The 21,565-nt window shown below is 37.3% G+C and overlaps 1 protein-coding gene across 2 annotated transcripts in view; it reads right to left on the bottom strand.

Moving 5' to 3' along the window:
- Positions 1-1,740: 1,740 nt before the first annotated feature.
- DENND1B (DENN domain containing 1B) overlaps positions 1,741-21,565 on the bottom strand; it is a 145,089-nt gene continuing 125,264 nt past the window's right edge. For both annotated transcript variants that reach the window (XM_042873578.1, XM_042873577.1), the window contains 3 exons: positions 11,266-11,345; positions 10,325-10,541; positions 1,741-9,179 (listed from right to left, as the gene is read on the bottom strand). In XM_042873578.1, coding sequence (XP_042729512.1) covers positions 8,631-9,179; positions 10,325-10,541; positions 11,266-11,345 — 846 coding nt within the window. In that variant the 3' untranslated portion in view covers positions 1,741-8,630. The remainder of the gene's footprint in view (positions 9,180-10,324; positions 10,542-11,265; positions 11,346-21,565) is intronic.

Genomic DNA, 21,565 nt, shown 5'->3' on the forward strand with positions numbered 1-21,565 from the left:
AGCTGAAAGGAAAAAAAAGCCGGTGTTCTGTAGGTGTTTTTGTAGCCCATGTTTTCCCTTTAGTTTTCAGTATTTTTGTTGGGTTTTGCCCTTGCACTATTCCCAGACTTGTGACAATTACCTGTGGGTAGACTTGAAAAAGAAAATGAGAGAAGCAGTACGCTGCCAGGACTCTGGCCCTTCAACTTGCAGAAGAAACATGAGATAGGCAGCAATGGAAAGGAAACGATATACAGCCCACAGCATTCTCCAAATGTAGTTCCCAGACTTCCCTCTAAGAACAAGTACTTGTTTATGTTTCATATAGAATTTGTAACAGGATTTGGGTTTTAAAGCTTAAGAAGGAAGCTGCTGGCTTTCTTTTCTGATTGATGAAAATCTACAGACTGACTCTACTTTCCTTTAGCAGAATACCAGTGAACCCACAACATAACTTCAGGCATTGAAAAGGTTTTGTTGTTGTTACCGCTTGTCACATCAAATAAAAATCTAAATTCATGAATTTGATAAAGTTGCTTTTTCTTTTGTGAACACGAAGCTAACACATAATGAGTTTGGGAAAGAAAATGAAATGCTTTGTCTACCATCCTGGTATGGCTGCAGCACTACTGCATAAATGTATCTTGCAAAAGCTGCCTTTGGAGCATAAGCAGCAGAGAAATCACTAGTGGAGAGAAGCTTTTATGACTTCTTCTCTTAATCCAGTCCCAAACATGACAGTACTTGGAGCTGCATTTTTCTCCCAAATGCCACAACTCTTTGCATGATACCAACTTTCATACTCGTGGTGGTCATGTGAGACTTACACCAAAAAGACCTCTGAAGTAGTTCATTTTTCATTGGTATAGATTTAGTGAGAGGAATAGAGTCCTGCTGCACCATCTGTGTAAAATTTCCCAACTTAGACTGGCTTGTTTTATTACCTGCTCTTCTTCAGTCCTTTGCAATGCTCAGTTTTGGAAAAATTGTCACTCCCATTGAAAGCCAGCTGCAAATGCATCCTCAGAACACTGAGATAACAGACTTTAAAAAGTGGGTAAACGTTACCTGAAAACAGTGATGCACACACATGCTCACTCTGCTTGTTTCTCTCTAGAAAAATTAAGGGCTTTAATTTTTTGTAACTTCCTCCATTGACTTGTAATTTGGATCTCTGAGAAGAAGCTCCTTTACCTCAGCCATCTGCTTTCAGAGCTGAACAAATACGTGGGCACACCTACTGGGCAAATGAAGAAATGACTGAAAGATGTGCCTTGCTTTACCTAGCTGTCACAAATCCTACATTGCCATTACAACCTGCATCACTCTGCTATCTAGAGGAAGATGGTTCAAGTCTGGTAGCATGTGTTAAAATCACAGCCTCATTGTTTTCTATGAATGTAACTTGCATTTTTATCAGTTGCAGATTGAGTACATCAGTACTGAAATCACAGCCTTCATGGTTTTTCTGCACAAGACATCAGTTTGCCCTTAACGGTGATTTGCTCTTAATTCAGAAGAGTGAATCACAAACCAATTTTTAAAGTATGCTAAACTGCCGTTAGAATTACAAAGGACATCAGCATTTCACTTTCACACTAAACTGTACTTAAAATTAGAATACACAATTCTCTCTGCATTTGAGAAACTGAAATAATGGATAAAAGCTTCCAATAAAACAAAGTACTTTTCTATTATTCTACATATGTGTTAAGTATGAAAACACTATTGATGCCAATCCATCAAACAAGATCACCCAAGTTTTTAAATATCGACAAGTTTTATTTTATAATACAGTGTTGGGCACTTGATGGCAATGTGGACTTCACCAACAACTTCTACTGACAACCATAAACCTGGAAAACACCAGCCCCCTCCCCTCCAAATTAAACAAAACCAAACAAACTCACAGCTCTTTTCCTACACATTACACAGTGCACTACTAAGAGTAGTCTAAGGTCTGAAATACAATTCTTGAGATGATTTTGAACAGTAGTCCAGAGGGTGCAAAAGCATGGAATACATTTTTAGGTTTGGTTCCAGTTGTATTAACAGCCAGTGATTAACTAAAATGCTAAACCTGTTAGCATAATGCTGGTTAGGCTTCTTTATGTCTGCAAAATCATTAAAAATGGTCAATAAAACCTCAAAATGCACTGTATTTTATATCTTTTTTATAGGTATTAAAAAACATAAGGACATTAACATTGATTTCAAAAGTCACTAATAAAATGTGCTGGAAAAATTAGAAGTGATTGGATATACAATGTGTCTTTTTCCACAATGAGAATTTCTCATCATAACTGAGACGGGTCTTAAAAAAGCAGACAAACACAAACGACCAGTTTGCTAAACATCTAGGCATTTTAAATTTCCTCCTCAAAAATCATAAAGTAACAGATGCAATGCTCTTGTGCATTAGCTGCACCAAGACTAGCTGTTCCACAGTGCTTTATTGCCTCATACAAGTAAATTAATTTAAAGAAGCTCTCCAGGGAAAACCAAAGGTTAAAACAAAATGTACATCAGTATACAAAGATATTAATTTACAGAAAATTAAAAGGATACTGGCAACATTAGTAGATTTTTTAAGTAATGACTTATGATAATTAGGGATGTCACAAACTAAATTCATAATAACTATCAGGTCATCATCCTGACCTGTCCCCTCATTGGTGCTAATGAAAAGCAGTGCCTAACTCCTTGTTTATTTTTAACAATTTTAAGAAAAAGTGATCAAATTATAACTAAAGATTACGAATTCTAATATTTAATCCTATCTCAGCTGAAGTGGATACAGTTTTAAGATTACCCACTTGTACATAAACACTGGCTCAAGCTTTATTATTTCTGTAGAATGTGATATCCATAATTATTCCTGGTCATTGGAAATATACATTTGCCTCATTAGAATATATTCTTCATATTTTTATCTTACAACCACGTTTCAGTGCTACATGTAATTTTACACATTTTCTAAAAATACAATTTCAAAGACCTGCTTGAAAAGCAGATGTGCACATTCAAAACTACTAAATTACTTTGAAACAAGGAGAAATATTGCACAAAATTCACTGAAGATTTGAAAGTCAACACATTCCCCCTGAAACCAAGTAGCTCCCTTATTTTTAACAGAATGTCAATTCACATAGAACCATAACAAACTCAATTTTCAAATGCTAATACTGTCACTGGATTCTAAATACTAATATCTTTAGTATTGACCTAGGGAATAGTATAAGTGAATCTGAGTACCCTTTACTACAGTAAAACTGAGGATAACTTTCAGCTGTGTCACCTGCTTCATATTGCAACTCAGCTGAAAATGGCAACCCTGCCAACTACCTGGCCCTCCACACCATGCTGGCCACGTACCTTTCAGGAAACTATTCAGAGGAAGTTAAGCAGCCTCCAGGAAAGTCCTTAATTAAGTACTTTCAGCTGGCCACCGGATGAAACTATGAAACAGACATTACAAAGCAAATCAAGGAAAGTTTTACACATAAATAAATACCATCCCTTTTTCATTCCTTTATTCTCATCCACCCTGAAGAACATGATATGGCCCACACCCTTGGGGTGGGGACAAGGACATATTCTGTCCAGCCCAGATTCTGTTAGCAGGTGAGCAACACTTGGCAGACACACACATCTAATAGCAGCAAAGATGACGTTACAGAAGACAAGTCACACATCCATCCACGCTGGTTTTGCTGGTGCATTCCTACATTCACACTTCAAAGATTCACTGTGGGAGCAGGCAGCTTTTACCACTCTAGGCTTTGCAATAATGAAGCTGCTTACCTCTGACACTATTTTTGGTAGCCCCAGTTATTTAGGCTGAAGTTCTAGCCTGCTGGGAGCAAGCTGACTGAAGTCTCACTGCACCTGGACGGAGGGCTGGCACCAAGAGATGAGAAAACATCTCTCTTGGGAATGAGGGGCAGCCCAGTCTCTCCCCGCAGTTGGGGAGGACAGCAATTCAGAGGCTTTCTGCTGGGCAGGGTACCACAGGCAGGATTTCACAGGGGTGCGTTTGCAAAAGGACCTCGCACTGGCACTTTGTTTATTGCATGAAATGTTTCTTCAAATTACATGCATAGAAAAAGGCTTTGAGATGCTCCTAGCAATTTGATTAGACAGTTGCACCGAAGAAAGATTGTTCTGTAGGACTGAATATGACTGATTGGAGGTTGAAAAATGGAAGCTGTTTCAAAAACCTGGCTTAGCTTTCTTTTGCCTAAAACTTTACACAGTTGACAAGAACACAAAGCTGTAACACACTCATTCTAAAATCCAAAAAGACATCTAAAACAGATTTTTGAGCTCTAAAACATTTATCTAACAGACTGGGTGAGATTTTCAGAAGCTCCCAGCATGTCTGAAGCTCCATCTGAAGTCTGCATTACCATGCCTGAGAGAGCTACTGATGGGATTCTGAGGACCCCATCTTCCACCAAAGAGCAGCACTACCAATGAAATGCTAAATGACATTGAAGATTTCAGTCAAAATGTTATATGAGAACTTCTACAACAACATTTTTTCCTCAAAACAAGTCTAGTTTTAGGAGCCGCATAATCTCCAAATCTGTGGGATGGGAGAGCACACCACTGCCTTCCCTCTGCATGCATAGAGGGTAGGCAAGAATCACCTTATTGCCCACAGTACTGCTCTTCCCTGTTTTCCACAGGGAAAACTGTGCTGTTTTCCACAGCGTTGCAATGCTATATGCATGGATGGGAAGGCTTTGACTGGGACAACACATTATTATCCATTCCAAGAATCCCAGAGGGGATTTATCCCATAGGCAGAACTATTTTTGCCTGTATGATTCGGTTGGAATCACTACAACTGGATTCTGAAATCTGGATTTCCATAAAGTCCCTCATGGGGACTCCCAGGCTCTGCTTCAGTATCTCACTGGAACAATTCAGCAATCTTTTTCTACTGCATTTTCTTTTTCCCTCAAAACAATACAGCTCATTTCAGGTAGACATCTATGTTCGTACTGTCTGTTTAGGTCAGAAATTTGTTCCTAAGTCTAAGAACAGACTACAAAGCTTAACCACATAACCTGATATCTCCCTACAACACGAGGAATGGGAAGCTTTTTGAGATCTTGATGTGTTAGGAAAAAAGAGGACTCTGACAACCACCACAGGAGCTCTGACCAAACAGCATTCAATTCTCACCAGCAGCTGGTGAGGAACACTGATGATTTTCAATGACATTAGAACAATTTCCACAAATAAGAAGCATACAAGTCGAAAACTTGTAAAAAGTACTGGACCTGAACGATTTATCTAAATATAGAACTCAATGTGGTAATAAAAATACTGCATATGTAGCCAATAGACAGCTTTGTATTAGCACAAGGACAGAGGAGAAGAGTGTTGAATCAAAAATATTATTTTGGACTTGTGTCTATTTGGTAACTGGTAATGACATTTCAATAAGGCACAAATACTAGCCTTTTTAAATATCACTGATAGTAAGTGGAAAAGATTCTATAACGTTACACATCTAAAAAGGTACCTACAGTTAAATTCAATGTAGATATATAAGACTGAGATTTTTGAATATATACAGGGTTCAAAACCAAAAAGACATACCGCTTAGTGACTGTAAGCACCCCACAAGCTTTATAAATAGTAAGGAAAGAAAGCAGAAACATTTTGATGGCAACTGAAATAAAAAATAATTCTAAGTTAAATTTTATCTCCTATCTATTGTAACTCAGCTGTTTATTTCTTTTTATTTCATTTTTTCACTCAATGTAACAGCGAATTATTACTGTGATGCATCAATCTTGATCCACTAGCAAGTTTTCAATTTTACTTTCCTTATAATAACTATGTGAATATTACCAGCCTCATATGGCTTCCGTATTTTTTCCACAAAGGTGAGAATAGGACAATCTATGTGATAATAGGAGTTCAGTGCCTAACTCTCATGTAAAGTCAGCAGGATTTATTCTATCAGATAGACATTTTTGAAAACCATTTTCTGGCAGCATTCCTGGACTTGCGTGTTTGATTGATTTGAAAGGAACAATAGCCAGAAGTTCTGAAACTTTCCTGCATAAGACATCAATATTCTCTTTAATAAACAAAGATAACAAGATCATCTTAGATAGAAGTATGGAGAGAAGCACTGCATTGGATGCAAAAGGCAAATTTTGGAAATTGTGAGGACGTGGATGAGAACAAGTGAGAAATTCTACAAGAACACAGACCTTTGCATCGGTTGTCTTCCCTTAGATGCATTTAGAAGCACTACATTTGGACAATCTTTAGTACCAGTAAAGAACAACGTCCTCTACTGTGTCATTAATATCACCTCCCAACAAGCATCCATCTATCAAGTTTTCCTGCTGCTCTCATCTGAACAGAACCTGAGTCAAACACTCTGACCTTCCTGAAAAGGTTACAACAAAAATTATTTAATTATTTTAATTTTTAATTATTTAGCTCCTTTTGACTGTATAAAATATTTTGCTAGATAACATTTTTACATGAATTTTAAAAGTCTATTTCCATCTTATACAGCATGTTGTTACACATTACCGTGAACCAAAGGACAGCGCACAGAGCTCAGCACATTAAACCTCTAACTCAGAAACACTGAGATTCTTCAGCAATACATATTGCAGATGCCCTCAGGAATGCTCATGCTCTAATCAGACGCAGACGTTTCCCTAAGATTTCCACTTTTACAACCTTTTACCTCCCTTGCACTGATTGTATCTGGAGCCTTATCCTCAGCAAGTACTGAGTCTCCCCTTCTCCCCAAACAAACCAAAATTTTGGAACACATCATTGAAACTTTTGCTTTAAAGCTTTATGCAGGGATGCCTTTGCAGCTCTTCAGTAAAGCATCAAACATTGCCTGTCTAATGAGATCAATCCATTCCCTTAGGTCAGCTGCCTTGCAATAAAGCAGTCAAGAAAACCCTTTCCATTTGTGCTGGCTAGAAGGAAAATTCATTCATAAATCTCAGCGTGGAGACTGATATTAAATTTTGCTACAAACTACTAGAAAGATATTAAAGCGCAATCTGATCCAACTCCTGACCTCATTAAGTTGCTCACTCAGGCCTACGCCGAGGCTATGACTAAACATTCGTGCCAAAATGAGAAAGAAAAAAACATTTCTGGCACCAGTTTAGAAGACCAGGAGAACATTCGTCTCAGGCACAGTTCATTTTAAAACCCACGTGTTACTTCTGTTAACTGCATCACAAAAATCCTTCAAAGCTGACAATGGTAATCTATTGAAACTTGACTTCACACCTTTCGTATGCTGAGCTATCCTGGAAAAAAGAATGCACGTAAGGTAAGATGGAGAGGTAGAGAAAGAAAAGTGGTGAATTTAAAAACAACAAAAAAAAAAGGGAAGTGAAAATGAGAGTTGCCCCATATAACAGGAGTAATTTTTGGACTTTAAATATGTAAATATTCTTCAGGAATGCTTCCAGAGGAAGACAAATACTTGTTCCAAATACAGTGTGCAGTATGCCCATTTATTCTCTTTCACAAAGTTTGTTAAAAAGATTTTTAGGTGTAGAAAATGGCTAAGATGAAAGTTGGGTATAAGCTGTCTTAGGTTGAATCAGCAATTTTAATTTTCTAGTGTTACATGACTTTCCCAGTGATGAGTATTTAATAGTTTAACTAAATATGATTTCCAAGTAACAGCAACTCGAACTACTTTCAGAAAGTACTACGAATCAAAAGAAAATGTTGCAGAAGAGGCACAAATTAGTTTCCAAACAGTAATAGATTGTAGAAAATAACAATAATAATAAAAAAGGAATCTATCAATTCCACTTACAATTTCCTTTCTGAAAATTTGTAGATGAAATAGTCTACGTATGGAAACTGGATAATATGCCTTTAAAGTGTCTTAGTTGTAAACAGAAGTTAATAAACTTCACATTATAATTCAGCACTTCATGTACTTTACAGAAAAGAGAAAAGCACATGCTATCTTTCTGAAATCTGGAAGACAGAGCCACAGTTTAAGTTTGCAGTAAATTCCAAGTTATAGTCACAAGTGCTTCCTCAATCTAAAAAAACCCTTCCTTTTCCCCCTCTTTGCTGAAGAAAATTCTTGTCATGGAGTATCATTATTGCTGTTTTGTACATTTGCATTCATCTTCTAAGATAGTTAAACCTCTTCTCAAAAGATTAAGGCAATTATCATTCACTAAAAGTATTAACATTTGTACATTTCAAACAAATCTAGATTGTTTGGTTCGTTTCCTGCTTAATGGGATTAATACAGTACCTTCAAAACCTGGTTACCTATTAGGTGATAACTTTCCTGCTGCTTAGAGGAAGTAAACGCTAGGAAGCACCATACACCTGCTGTATTTGTAGCACAGAGACTAACTAGTACCTGATTTAAGAGTGCATTTATATATTTAGTTCCATTTTGTGGACCTAACTACAGCCAACAAAAGAACTGGGTAAACATAGAAGCAAATGTCCCAGTGGCAGAAGATGCATACTGAATTGAAGAGAATTGTTTTTTATAATTGAAAATCTCTTATTCCTTTTTCAGATTTTGGTTATCACGTTATATGGAGTCCTGAGTAGTCTCCCTTTAAACTTCTGATGGGAGTAAAGTTCCTCTTCTTGTAGTTCTCTTACGTTTTATTTCCACTGCTACTGCTGGATAAGCTATCCTTTGAAATATTTAAACCATAATGAAAAGCAGAATTCAGCTTACATAAAGATACCACTTCCTGAAGAAGCCCTCCCTCATCTGGAGTTTCACTTCCTTCCTTCCTATCTTTCTCCCAAGGGACAAGAATGGATGGATGTTGAGCAAGATTTGCTGCGAGTGGATCTTCTGAGGTATTGCTTAGTGTTTCATTCTGCTTCGCATACTTATAGCCCACTTTGAAACCTTCTAGAGAAGCAAAATGGTCACTTGATCGTACTGGAGATGGGGATGCTATACAGCCACTAGTGGTGTCCATCTTGTCAGTAACAATGGTTTTCTCTCTGTTTTCCTCTTTCAGGTTTGAGAGTGATTCTCTATGGCCACCAGAAGAAACTTGTTTTCTCGGAGATGGAGGGAGTTGTTTCCCATGGAGGACACTGTCATCCTGACCGAGATTCCAGTCTGCTTGGTCATTAGCACTGCTGCACAGTAGGGTCAGGTTGCTCTCACTAGGTGCATTCGACTTGTTCTGAAAGAAAGAATGTGTTTATATTTAATGTCACAAGAAACACTAACACTTATAAAACAGAAATGCTGTAATGGATTTTGTGGGCTCCTAAATCATGGATTGCCTTTTGGTTTCAGTGTTACAAAGCAACAGTTCCAGAAACAACATAAGAGCAAGGTTGTGGTTTGTTGGGTTTTTTTTGTTTGTTTTTTGTTTTTTTAAGCTCTCTTTCCAGAATGCTGTTTTTCATCCAAGGGATCACCTTTTGTATAAAGATTCCGCATCCCCTGTCCTTTCAGTCTCTGCACAAGCAGTTTTGACAGTGAACAAAGACACTTTGCTGGTTTGTACCATAAATATGAGAAGGAGCTAGACTAAAACTAAAACCAGATGGTATTTCCTCTTTCCTTCAGTAATTAATTATACCAACTTTTAGCTAAACAAACAAAAATGGGCATTTTATTAATGTGACCCCTGCGTGACATTCATAATATCAAATTTTACAAGCTTTTTAAACATTTGTCAGAATTTGTTGTTTCAGTGACAAATCTCTGACTATCAGATTCCTTTCAGCAAAAATAAATGTTGGACAGCTGATATAAGCCAGAATTCAAATACACCAGTATTTTTTCAGCTAACAACATGGCAGTGAGTTGGGAAGGGTTTATAAAGTTGTAGGCAAGAGCTCTGACCCAAAAAGTGATTTGCTTGTGGATTCCAGGACTTCTGATGGAAATGGCTTTGTATCAATATGACTAATTTAATGATGCAAGGTGAAAATGGAAATTCCTTCTAAATCGCATAACATAGATTAAAACTAGCTCTGGGAATTCAAGATTGGACAACTAAATATAATACTAAATTATCTGATTAAGTAAATTATTACATTATTAACAGTTTTGCATGCGGTTACTGTTAGAAGGGAAAAAAGTCCGTTTTCCAGATGACTTGGTAAACTGAACCAATTCAGTAACCAATTTCTTGACTCATGAAAATCCATCACAAAGCTACCAGCATGGGTGTGCTGTTTTGCAGCAGCAGAATGACATGCTAGCAATTGTAAGGACTATTCAGTAGTGACTGGTCTGCATGTTGTTGATTTCAGCAGTGCAGGATTCCAGTATAAAGGACTGTGGTTATTGTTTAAGTGAAACCAGGAAACTAACCGTAGTCTTGTAATCAATGTCATCCATCGACCTAAAGAAGTCCAGGCTCTTTGCTCCTGAAAGCTTTCCTTGATCTGAACTGTGTGTGCTCAGCGTGTCTAAAATCTCCCCAAGCAAGTCCATTTCTCCTTGTTGCTGTGAAGTTATTCCAGTGTCCCCGGAATCATCACTATCATAAAAGCAAGCAGAAGCTTCTTCACTGTCTTCTGATGATAACCTAAAGACAAAATCTTTTGCATCAGTTGGGAGCACAAAAACTACATTATTACAGACACTCCTGAAAGTAAGTAGCAGTATACATTCAAACACTTAAAATGAATACAAGCCCCACTTTTCTTCAAGGTCAACAACCCTACCTAAACATAGATGTACAGATCTACACAGAGGCAGTGGCCATTTGGTGATTCTTCACTTTGCTCTTCCTTAACCACTCAACTATTAAGTTATCCTTAACACGATATCCCAAACCTTCCCAGGAATTTGATTGTTATTCCAAATTTGGTTCCACTTTTGCCTTGTCTATACTTTATATTTAGGTAAGCATTGCTACACCTCTCTCCAGCTGATCTAGCCACATCTTTTGTTCTAGTGGCAAGGCTCTCATACTGCAACTCTTCTTCTGTCACCTGAGCAGATTTACCCAAGTAATGCTTACCTGCAATTGCAAACAGTGTTTTTGTCTCTTATTTTCTCTTTCACTCACTGCAACAACCTTACTTCTGACCTCCACGCTACTGCAGTCTTTCCCTAGTGTTGTCTATTTGGAATACTTCTAAAAAAGCTCCTTCCATGGCCAAAAACTCAAGGACCAGGTTAGCTGAGGTCACCATGTTGACAAACAAAATTTCACTCTTCTTTGTATCCTGACCTGTAAAGATTCAGGATTATACCAAACTCTCCTAATCACCATACATACACACATATCCCAACAGGCCTCTTACTTGCTTGTTCTCTCTATTTCATCATCATCATCTTCATCCAAGGTAAAATCCTGGTTATTGAGGTGCTGGTTGAAACGTGTCTGGAGGATAGAAAACTAATATTACACACTTGTTGTCTTTTTTAAACAAAGGAAACAAAACTCAAGTGCACGGCAGCATTATTTGGAATCTAACTGCTACCACACTCGTTAAAGACTTCCAAAGCACCAATAAGGAAAGGCACATATTGACCCAGTCTTCTAGAAGTTGTTATAAGAAAACTCAAAATTCACAGATGTAATCAGTTAAAGAGCTAGAAAACCATTTTTCCTCATGGTCTGTGGAGTGCATTATTATTTATGCAGAGCCTTGATTAGCAGAAGGCTGCCTATACAATGTAAAGCATCACTCAAGCTACTACCTATCCTTTCTCATAAAGACAAAGCACCGTAATTTACTGTTTTCTGACAGAAATATCTGCAAAGTTCTGAAGTTAATGTGGTCTACTGAGCATGAAGAAGAATGGATTTCTGAAAGTGGCAAGAAGCCTGGAGTCTCTTTACACAATTGAATTTATATTTGAGTGTTAAGAAGGATAGAGTAAACTACGTCAGCTTGAAAGCTGACAACAAGGATGTACAACAAGGATGCCTTTGTGCAAGATACTTTATTTTAAATTACACTTACTTAAGTTTAGTGTACACTCAGAGCATCCTATTAGAAGCCTGTACAGAGCAGTTAGCTGTAAATTCACACATTATCATACTGAGTAACCTGTTTAATCACATTTTTATTTGGCAAACATGACCAGGCTGAAGATTCTTACTACACTCGGAAAAAAAATCTCTATCTTGACCAGAATGCTTAAGTTACAAATTCGTGAAACACAAGTGATAGTCAGAAGGTCTGTGCATCTCTTACAATCGTTTCATATCAAAACCCCACAAAAAATTAACAGTGCGGACAATCCGTCTACAGAAGGGATTCCAAGCTTTGTAAGACTGGCTATAATTTAAAGACACATGGACAGAATTTGTGCAAAGGGAAAACAATGTTAGCTAACTTTAAAGAAAATCATACACAAGTATAAAGAAGTGCTACTACCCACATCTCATCATACAGTTCACCAAATGCCTGCAAGCCCCTGGTGAGGAGGAAATATGGCCTTAATTTCAGGCAAGGAGCTCAGAGATCTTGTATTGTGAGGATTTCAGTATGTCACCTATTACAGATGTTCTCAGGGTTCTACATGTACCAGGATACACACTATACTTTTTTTTCCTCCGTTATTAACAGGAATGACTCAGTGTATATTCCTTATAGTCTGACACATATTTTCTCTTGTCCAACAAGAGACTAAGCACTTCCTATACTTCTTTGTCCACAAAGAAAAAATGTGGCTCTTAATGTGATAAACCAAGTAACAGCTAATAAAAAAAAAAAAATAATGTAGTATTAAAAACAAGGAAAGAAACCAGACTACGCTTCATGCTGAATGAAAGATATAAGATGGACCACAGAGGAACAAACATGATATTAACATTGCTACTGTACAAGGACTGTTCTGAAACTAAGACCTCCTACTTTATTATGGTGGCTCACGACATTAGGGATGGATGTTTGTAATGTGGCAGTAGAGGCTGAACCTTCCTACCAATATTCCACCACATTTTGTTGCCACGTGACAGATGGCAGCAGAGGGACTGTCTGACAAAATGGATTCCGACATAGAAGCGCGTATGAAGCAAAGCAGTGTCATTTAATTCCTCCAGGCAGGAAAAAAGGCACCCGCTGACATTCATCAGTGCTTTCTGAATGTTGATAGAGACCAAACAGTGGATGTAAGCACTGTTAGAGTACTGTGACAGTGGATCATCTTCTCTGGTGCAGATGGTTATGTGTGCGGTGTGCAGACTCTTTTTAACTGCTGGTGAAAACGCACAGCCACTGGTGGTGACTATGTTGAAAAATCATTTTGTAGCTGAGAATTTGCTCTATGAGATAGTGCTATTGTGTTCTTTGTATCCATTGTAGTTTCCATGGAAATAAATAGGAGGCATTACTCTCAGAGTGACCTACATATTTTACTGATAAACACCTTATAGAACACTCTCTGGTTTGACTTAGCTTAGCAGAACAAACAAATAGTGCTCAAACACAATATTAAGATGTTTGGACCATTTTCTGAAGCACTATTTATTAAATATAAAACTGGGAAGGTTTAGGAAATGTTACAGATAAACCAGGTAAAACAGCTTTGAATGAGTAAGCCATCATAAGATATAACTTATCTGACAGAATAGTACTTTATTATTCGTTAGTACGACAAAAATAGGAATAATTTAAAAACTTTGAGCAGAAATGGTTTTACTATAATTATTTTAATGCAAAGAATCAAAATATGTAATAAAACATTTAGAAATAGAAATTAGAAATAGAAAAAAGACAGTTAATGAATGCAGACAAGATCTATTAAATACAGCACAGATTGTCAAGAAAGCAAATTGCTAAAAGATGGCCCACTGGTCCTTCGGTAGCTACACACCAGGGTAGTTACCTGCAGTTGTACTGCACCATGCTAAGTAGAAGTATTTTATCTATTCCTTTCATTAGCAGTAGTCAATTAAATTTCCTTTGTAAATTCAAGTTATTTCCAGGCTCTGAGAGTTCTTTGAATTATTTCCATCATTACTGAAATCAATCACACTACTGCAAATAACTACAAGGAAGGTTAACTACTTTGCCTTAATTGATACTGTTAATTGGCTACCTCACTGATTTAAATTTTAGAGTTTGTCTTCACTGAGGCAATTAAAATAGTTTATTTCTGTAAGACTGGAAATTCACTACCTGGTCTGGAAAATTCTGACTGACGTGACATTCACTTACATTAAAGCTCTAACCCTGGAACTGACTTTTGGAGGGCAAAACCCTCTTTCACTTGAAATTTGCATCAGAATTAGATGCTGCCATCTTTTACCTCTATTAACATAAAAAGGAGATTTTTCAGGAAAGAGTCTTTAAAAATGTTGAGAATTTTCTGAAAACCAAACCCTTGTTTATTCTCAGATGGGTTAACTCTTATCAATTGAATAAATTCCTACAAGATAACTCCATGATATGCCAACATAGGAAGTAATTTTTCAGAGAGCTTTTTAAAAGTCTGCAAGTTTAACAATAAAAAAAGTTGTCTCTTTGAAAAACAGGAATGAAATTACTGAAAACCAGCAAACAGCACAGACATAGCAGTTACACATATTTGGCTTCTTGAGGCATCTTAGGGTAGCATTACAGAAGCAAATTAGTGAAAGCAAAATATCGTATATGAAGAGTATAACATAGCAAACATCAACAAGCCTTTAAAAAAAAAAACAAAATTTCTAGGTCCTGTTGGTCAGACTCTGAAAGGATTTCTCCTATCAAATTAGATGTTTAGGCTTCATACAAGAAAAAAATTCAAGATTAATCCAAATTAAATCAGATCCCTATACGGAAAGAAAATGTAAAAGGAGAAAGAAAGGCAAATATCTGTCTGTAAATAACAACATTCTCCAGAGTTTACAGCTCTGCAAGCTGGCCACTGAGACAACAAGCAACACATGTTTTTGAATAGGTGACTTTCCTCTAGGAGCTGCAATAAAAACTACTGCAAGGGAGGGGTATGTCCAGACTCTTTTGCAAAGAAAGAAAAAGAAAAAAAGAAACTCTTAATAAATTGCAAAAGGAGAACCATAAATCTTTTTCAGTGCTCCACTAGGTAAAGTGACATAGTACGTGCACCTGCAAAAGCTGTCAAAGTCATTTAAGAAGTCCTTCCATTACTGACGTACCCTGCTGTTTGCAGTTATTTAAGCTTTTAATTTGTCTTTTCTGCATTTTGAAGTGTGTAACCTTTTTTATACCATTTTATGAAAAAAGGACAGACTTCTGTTTCCTTCCTGATCAGCATTCTAATAACAACCAGACCATTTAAATTTATTACCTCAAGAAATGATATTGTAACACTCCTTTCTTGCTGCACCAGAACTTTATAAAGTCTTAATAGACTGCTGTCATGTTTTTTCTACCAACTGAAGAAACAAATTTCTTAAGAACTACTCAACTGTTTTTCTTATTTGAACTAGTTCTGCTAACATAATAAATATATTATTTAATATATCTACCTTATATCTAAATATTACCTAAGATTCAGCCTTGGCATTTTATATTTTTCCATCTTCAAGCACCTTGCACTACAGAAACCCATCTCTCACCTTTCTCAGAATATAGCAGAGTTCAACACATGCTGTTTATCACACAACAAGCTCACACTCACCACAAACCACTGTTGAACCATCTCCCAAGCCTGCATGCAAAATACAGCAAAGGATCAACCACAGTCAGCGCGAGATTATGTTCAGACAACACAGCTCCATGCAGAGCAATGGTTTTTTGCTAGTGATGTTTGGAAACTGCATTCATTCATTCTGGTGGCAGCATACGACTGCAGCTGATCGCTCCTGACTATGGACAGTGGAATGTTGTTGCCATACATTCCATTTTTCACTGGCTGCAAGCAATTGTCTTTAATCCCAAGTATATTCTTTCAATAATAAAGGTGATGCATTTGGCTAAAGATTCAAACCATTGGGTTTCTGCCTGACTTCTGACTTCAAAATCCCTTTCCACAAGTGGTTTGTTACCTATACAACTGCAACAAATGCTGATCACTGAAACCAGAAAAAGGTGATGACAGGATAAATGTGGGTAAAATCAAACAAGTGAGAAGGGGTCCTTATACTGTTCTATTCTGCTTGATGGTAGCCTCACAAAATGTACAACTTTGGCATAAAAAAGCAGACAAAATACAGGAATGTTAAAGGATTTAAATTTAAGATGGTTACATTTTTGATTGGGCACGAAAGTCAATCTTTAAAATACCAGTTTTTTATTTAATACCAGACCTTTCAGAAGCACAGCTTTCTGGAACGAGTGCTTATTGATCAGCAGCGAGGCAGGAAGTTTAACCAGGCTGCTGCCATTAATTGTCCTCGACGTAAGAAACAAATAATCTTTTGAGTAATGGCAGCACATATATAACTTCACATTTACTGCCTGCTCAATATATCAGCACGTGTAGAATTTCAAGTAAAGAAAAATATCTACTACACTTCAAATACATGAAGTACTGTTTGCTTTTTCTTAATAATTTTAAGATAATTCATTCAGTATGAGAAAGTAAAATAAACAGAAATCCACTATTACTTCTGCTTCAGTTTTTTATTTCACCTATCCTCTATGACACAGTAACAGAAGCAATTACAGTTTCACCTCCAGTAGGGAAGCAAAAGACCAGAGTGCCCAACTTTCCACTTAACCACAACCCACTCCTTTCCAGTTAAAGACTGAGAACTGAAGCAATGGGTAATGAAATCAAAGGAAGCATACTTAACCTTGCACTCCACAAGAGCCAGGACTGATAGGGAAAAGGGGAAGAACAGAGATAAAACATAAGTACAGTTACTAAACTTTCTCTTCCTAGTTGCCTTTCCTTTTTCAAGGGTATGATACAAATAACCACCGACAAGCTGAAAGTAGTGCTTGGAATACCAATTAGCTACACCGCCACCAGACCAAGATGGATGTGAAATAAAATTCCAGGTGAATTTCTAGAAGTGGTCTCTTCAAAAATTCCTTGCATGCTTTTACCCATATAAAGTAAGATAACATAGTGATGCCGTGCTGTTTGATATATAGAAGTTGCCTTGAATATAAGCTAAATGGATACCATCTAAGATGCCAAATTTCCTTTTATTAGTAAAGGTAGTAGCATTACATGGGACTTAATGGTAGTTCTACAGACTTCTTAATGCAACACAAAAACAGCTTCATCTTTCCCAGGATAAAGACCTTCTCCACTTCAACATATGCATAGATGCATAGATAATGCATTTGAAAGATCATGAAGTGGCTGGAAAACACTGTAAAAAACTGTAATGCCATGAGACAACAGTGTCCTTGATTCTGAGATCCTGATAATTGAAATGGCACAGAAAAAGAAATCAACAAAGTAGGTCCCCAATGAGAAAAAGAAATCCTTTCTGTGGCAATAAAGAGTCTGCCACAGCAGGAAAGTCCCCAAAGTATGTTTAAAGACAAAGGCAACATGAACAGGAATATCAGTGCTGAGGCAGGATTTGTCACAGCAGTGACATCTCTTGAGAGAGATGGTCATGGAAAGCATGTTCTTATTATTTCTGTTCCAAATTTGGACCTTGACAAATTAACAAATTCTAAGCTTTCTACATTCATACTCCTGAACAGACGTTATTTGAGGATTTTACTCAAATAAGATACTGCTTTGCATTTTTACAGATTAAATACATTTCTGCTCACTTTTCTCAGACACAGTTGTTTATCTTCCAAACAACAAGTCTCCTTTTCTTTGATGAATCGGAGTGGTTTCTTTTGGGAAGCCCATGACATGTGCCACCCCTGTGCACCGACTGAGGCCCCAAAGCTGCCCACAGCTGGTACTGCCCTGCACAGCCAGCTCAGTCTCATCCCTCTCCATGTCACAGAGGCCATTCTTAGCGAAACTGGCCACTTGCAGCTGACATGCTGTGACATCTGGGCACACAGAGCACAGCAAAGCAAGGCAGCCTGCCTGAACTTGTGTTGGCAGCAAGGAAAAGCATTAGCCTTTTAAAATTGGACATAGAATCATAGAATCACAAGGTTGGAAACAACCTACAAGATCATCATCTGAGATTGCCAGTGCTATTTGCAACAACAGCAGCTATTTTATCAACAATAATTCTTTCTGGTTTGGTGGGGATTCTTTTGTGAGCAGTTTTATGAATGAGATTTTCTGGCAGAATTTTTAGTTACAGAAACTAACCAAAAAATTCCACTTATTTTGTTTCTTGATAGTAACAATATTCAATTGTTTGACCGAAGGGAAGCAGCAGGATGGAGCACTGAGACCAGTAAAAAGATGAGGGGAGCACACAACAGAATGGGAAAATTAATCCATATCTAGAAAGGCATGTGAAAGGCAGGAAAGAAAGGGTGTTTCTGAGGAGGCATAAAAGCCCATAGACCAGAATGTAACACAGAGTGTAGCTTCAGTGATTCAGAAGAGTTGCAAACACAGTTCACCTGGTTGGAATATGTTATCTATTTGATATCATTCTTATACAGGTAAAACCAAGATTACTTGTTAAGCCAATCTTTTAGTTAAAACATATGACATATTCTTGCATCAGCAGAACTATCACATGGCAAAATCCCTTCTGGAATTAATCACGGCAGATCACACACAACTTTTCTCAGAGGAAAAATTATCAAAAGCACAAACATGTTAAGACAATAATATAAGTGACTGAAGGTAAAATGCATTAAGCAGGTGTGATCCTCAACACAAAAGTCATGTTTTTTTAGACATAAAATTTAATGGGAAGCCCAAATATTAAAAAAAAAAAAAAAAAATTACATAAAACCTGAGCAGCACTGAACTCTGTCCATCAAACCTCCAGACAACTGAAGAGCCAATAGATACCAGTCACATTTAAGTACACAGTCACAAAGAAAAGTGATTGTGCCCTAATACAATAAGATTGACTCCAAATACATTTCTGCCCAAGGCTCCCAGCCAGAACTAGGCACTTAGAGGAGTCGACCCACCCACCTGGCACCAGTAAGGCTATTCTGCTTGACACAAAGGATCTTTACAAGGCACCTAGGAACATGGATGGTACTCTGAGTCAGGTACCTGAACTAATTCCAGCTGCCCTCATGCCTAAATTACACAACAAGCAGCAGGAAAGTGGAATTACTGGGATGTAATCTCAATCCTACATGGGCTGAATTGCCCTTTGGCCATGCCTCTCTTACTCCACTTACTGTGGAAATAGCACAAGATACCATTGCAAGTAACTTTGACATTTTAGTGAAGTGTCTAAAATTATCTGGGTTTAATCCTGACTCTCACATTCAGGGACACTGAGATCCCTGCAGGAAAGGCTTTTTCTGTTTCTTCTACTTCTCCCTCCTTCAGCCCCCAGGGCAAATTTTACTTTCAATTGAACTTCTTTATTCATTTTTTTTCCCCCACTCAGTTACAGGATTAGAGAGAGAAAGAAAAGGTTAGGGAACAGTCAGTGACAGAGCTGAAGCTTTAGATACAAGGTTGTGCTCTCTGAACTTTCAGGCCAGGAAGCAAAAGCAGTCTGGAAGGGACATAGGTGGACTGACCCCTGGGCCCCCTGCTTTGGACAGGGTAGGTCAGAACGCTGCCTGTGATTGCTCCTCAGGAGCACAGAAGAAACAGTAATTTAAGCAGAAGATAGCACTGACATGTTAAGATGTCCATAAGCTCTCCTGTTTGTGAAAGAGCGTTTTTCTTTTAGATTCTTCTGTTTGTTTGTAGAAGAAAGGCCCTTCGAAAAGCTGCTCTTGTGTTTGCTGACAAAGTAAATTCTAGTAGTCAGATCTAATAGCCAGGAAAAACATCTGCAAACTTTTTACTGCCTAAATTTCTCTCTTAGATAGATCAAAGTTAGATGCACTGGTGATATTGCCCTGAAAAATTAAGTGTTCCATTAAATGTCCCACCAGGCAACAAAAAAATTCCAGAGCAATTTCCTGATCATTAAACTATCTTTCCTTTTTTTTTTTTTTTTTTTAAAGAATTTTCTTTTTTAAAAAGAATCATGGTAATTAGTGGAGAGATTTCTTGAAAGTTCATTGAAAAAATCCAAAGAAGGACAGGCAAGGATTACTTCATTTCATGGGATAGCAATGGACAGAATCCTGCCAGAGAGGTGCAACAGCCCTTTGCTGAAACCCATGGAGAGAGTGGGCACAGAAGAGAACAGGACTCTCACTAATAAAAACACCAAAACACACTTTACAAAGGTATATACATATATATATATATATATATATTTTTTTTTTTTTTTTTTCTTTTTTCATTTAAATGTGTTCCCTGACTAAATGAAAATCAGCCACCATCACAGCAGAGGCAGTGAATGCTATCAGCTGGTGAGGGGAAGCTCTGAGCAACGTGGGGACACCAGCTCTGCTTGTGCTGTTCATTCCTGACAATAAAAGGATGCAAGACACATGGAAACACCTGAATCTTTAGGTTACATTAAACCCTGCTAATATTTTAGTTAATAATAATAATAATAATGCAAGGAAATGGTGCTTGATTTCCAAATGATCTGCTGCCACAAAAAGCAAGGCTTTTATAGGCAAAGGATACACCCTTGAAGCCACGAGAGGGCACTCTCGTAATCTGCAATTTGAATTTTTGCTGCCTAGGTTTTCATTTTTAATTAAAAGGAAATCTGTTTCACAGAATGAAGAGATCTTATTTGACACACCAAGACAAAAGATTTTTGTCCAAGTTAAGAAAGCTCATGATATTTACAGCATTTTTAATTGTGCCAATTTAGCTGAAGAAATGGAATTTACTAACCAAGCAAAGCTTATTCCAAAACCCTATTTCTCAGAAACAAAATGTAATTTCCTTTAAAAAATGCGAGTTACTGGTTATGAAATCTGTCTATTCGTAAATATTTTTAGTCAATAAGGGGTAAAGATACCTCCAGATATAAAACTAGTATTTTCCATGAACATAAGGCATGGATGTGATCTCAAGCACATTAAATGAGTACAAATAAAGACAAAGTTCTGTAATGAGAGCTACTATAGTTCTGAAATTATTATCGAGTTATCTGTGAGGCTTTTTTCCCCTCTTTTTTTCTTTTTCTTTCAAGTTCATTCTCAGCGTTCAGTCTCCTAATATAGAATACCTACATTCAGCACTGTATTATCACAAGCATTCTCACTCTTCTTTTATGCTCTTGGAAAAAAACAACTCCTCAGAACTGCCCACTCTCACCCTCTTTTTTCAGGTTAGGTGGGTAATCACTTACCGTAGGCCCTCGGTAGCTAACGATGATGTCATTTATTTTCCTGGTCATTGTAGGGGGATTGATAAATGTGGCACTCCTGAAGGTGAGGTTATTCTGAACACATCTTCCTCCCTGACTCTCAATGTCTCCGTTGAACTGAAGCCAAGTACCTACTCCAATCTCAATTACGTACTTTCTAGCTAATACACTACAACAAAGCTGTAAAAGCTACATTTGTCATATGCTAAAGAAAAAAAAGTTAATTCTGCTCTGGAATACTAAAAAGCAAGTTCAGACTTGCATGGCTTTTATTACCTCACGCAAAAGTGTTTTTTTTTTTAAGCTTTTTTAGACACTGCATTTAAATCTTGCAAAGTCATGGGAAGTCATTCTCTCGGCTTCTCAATATACGAGCATTC

This window comes from Lagopus leucura, unplaced genomic scaffold (assembly GCF_019238085.1).
Source record: "Lagopus leucura isolate 7727_CA_CO unplaced genomic scaffold, USGS_WTPT01 Super-Scaffold_100009, whole genome shotgun sequence".
Lineage (NCBI taxonomy): Eukaryota > Metazoa > Chordata > Aves > Galliformes > Phasianidae > Lagopus > Lagopus leucura.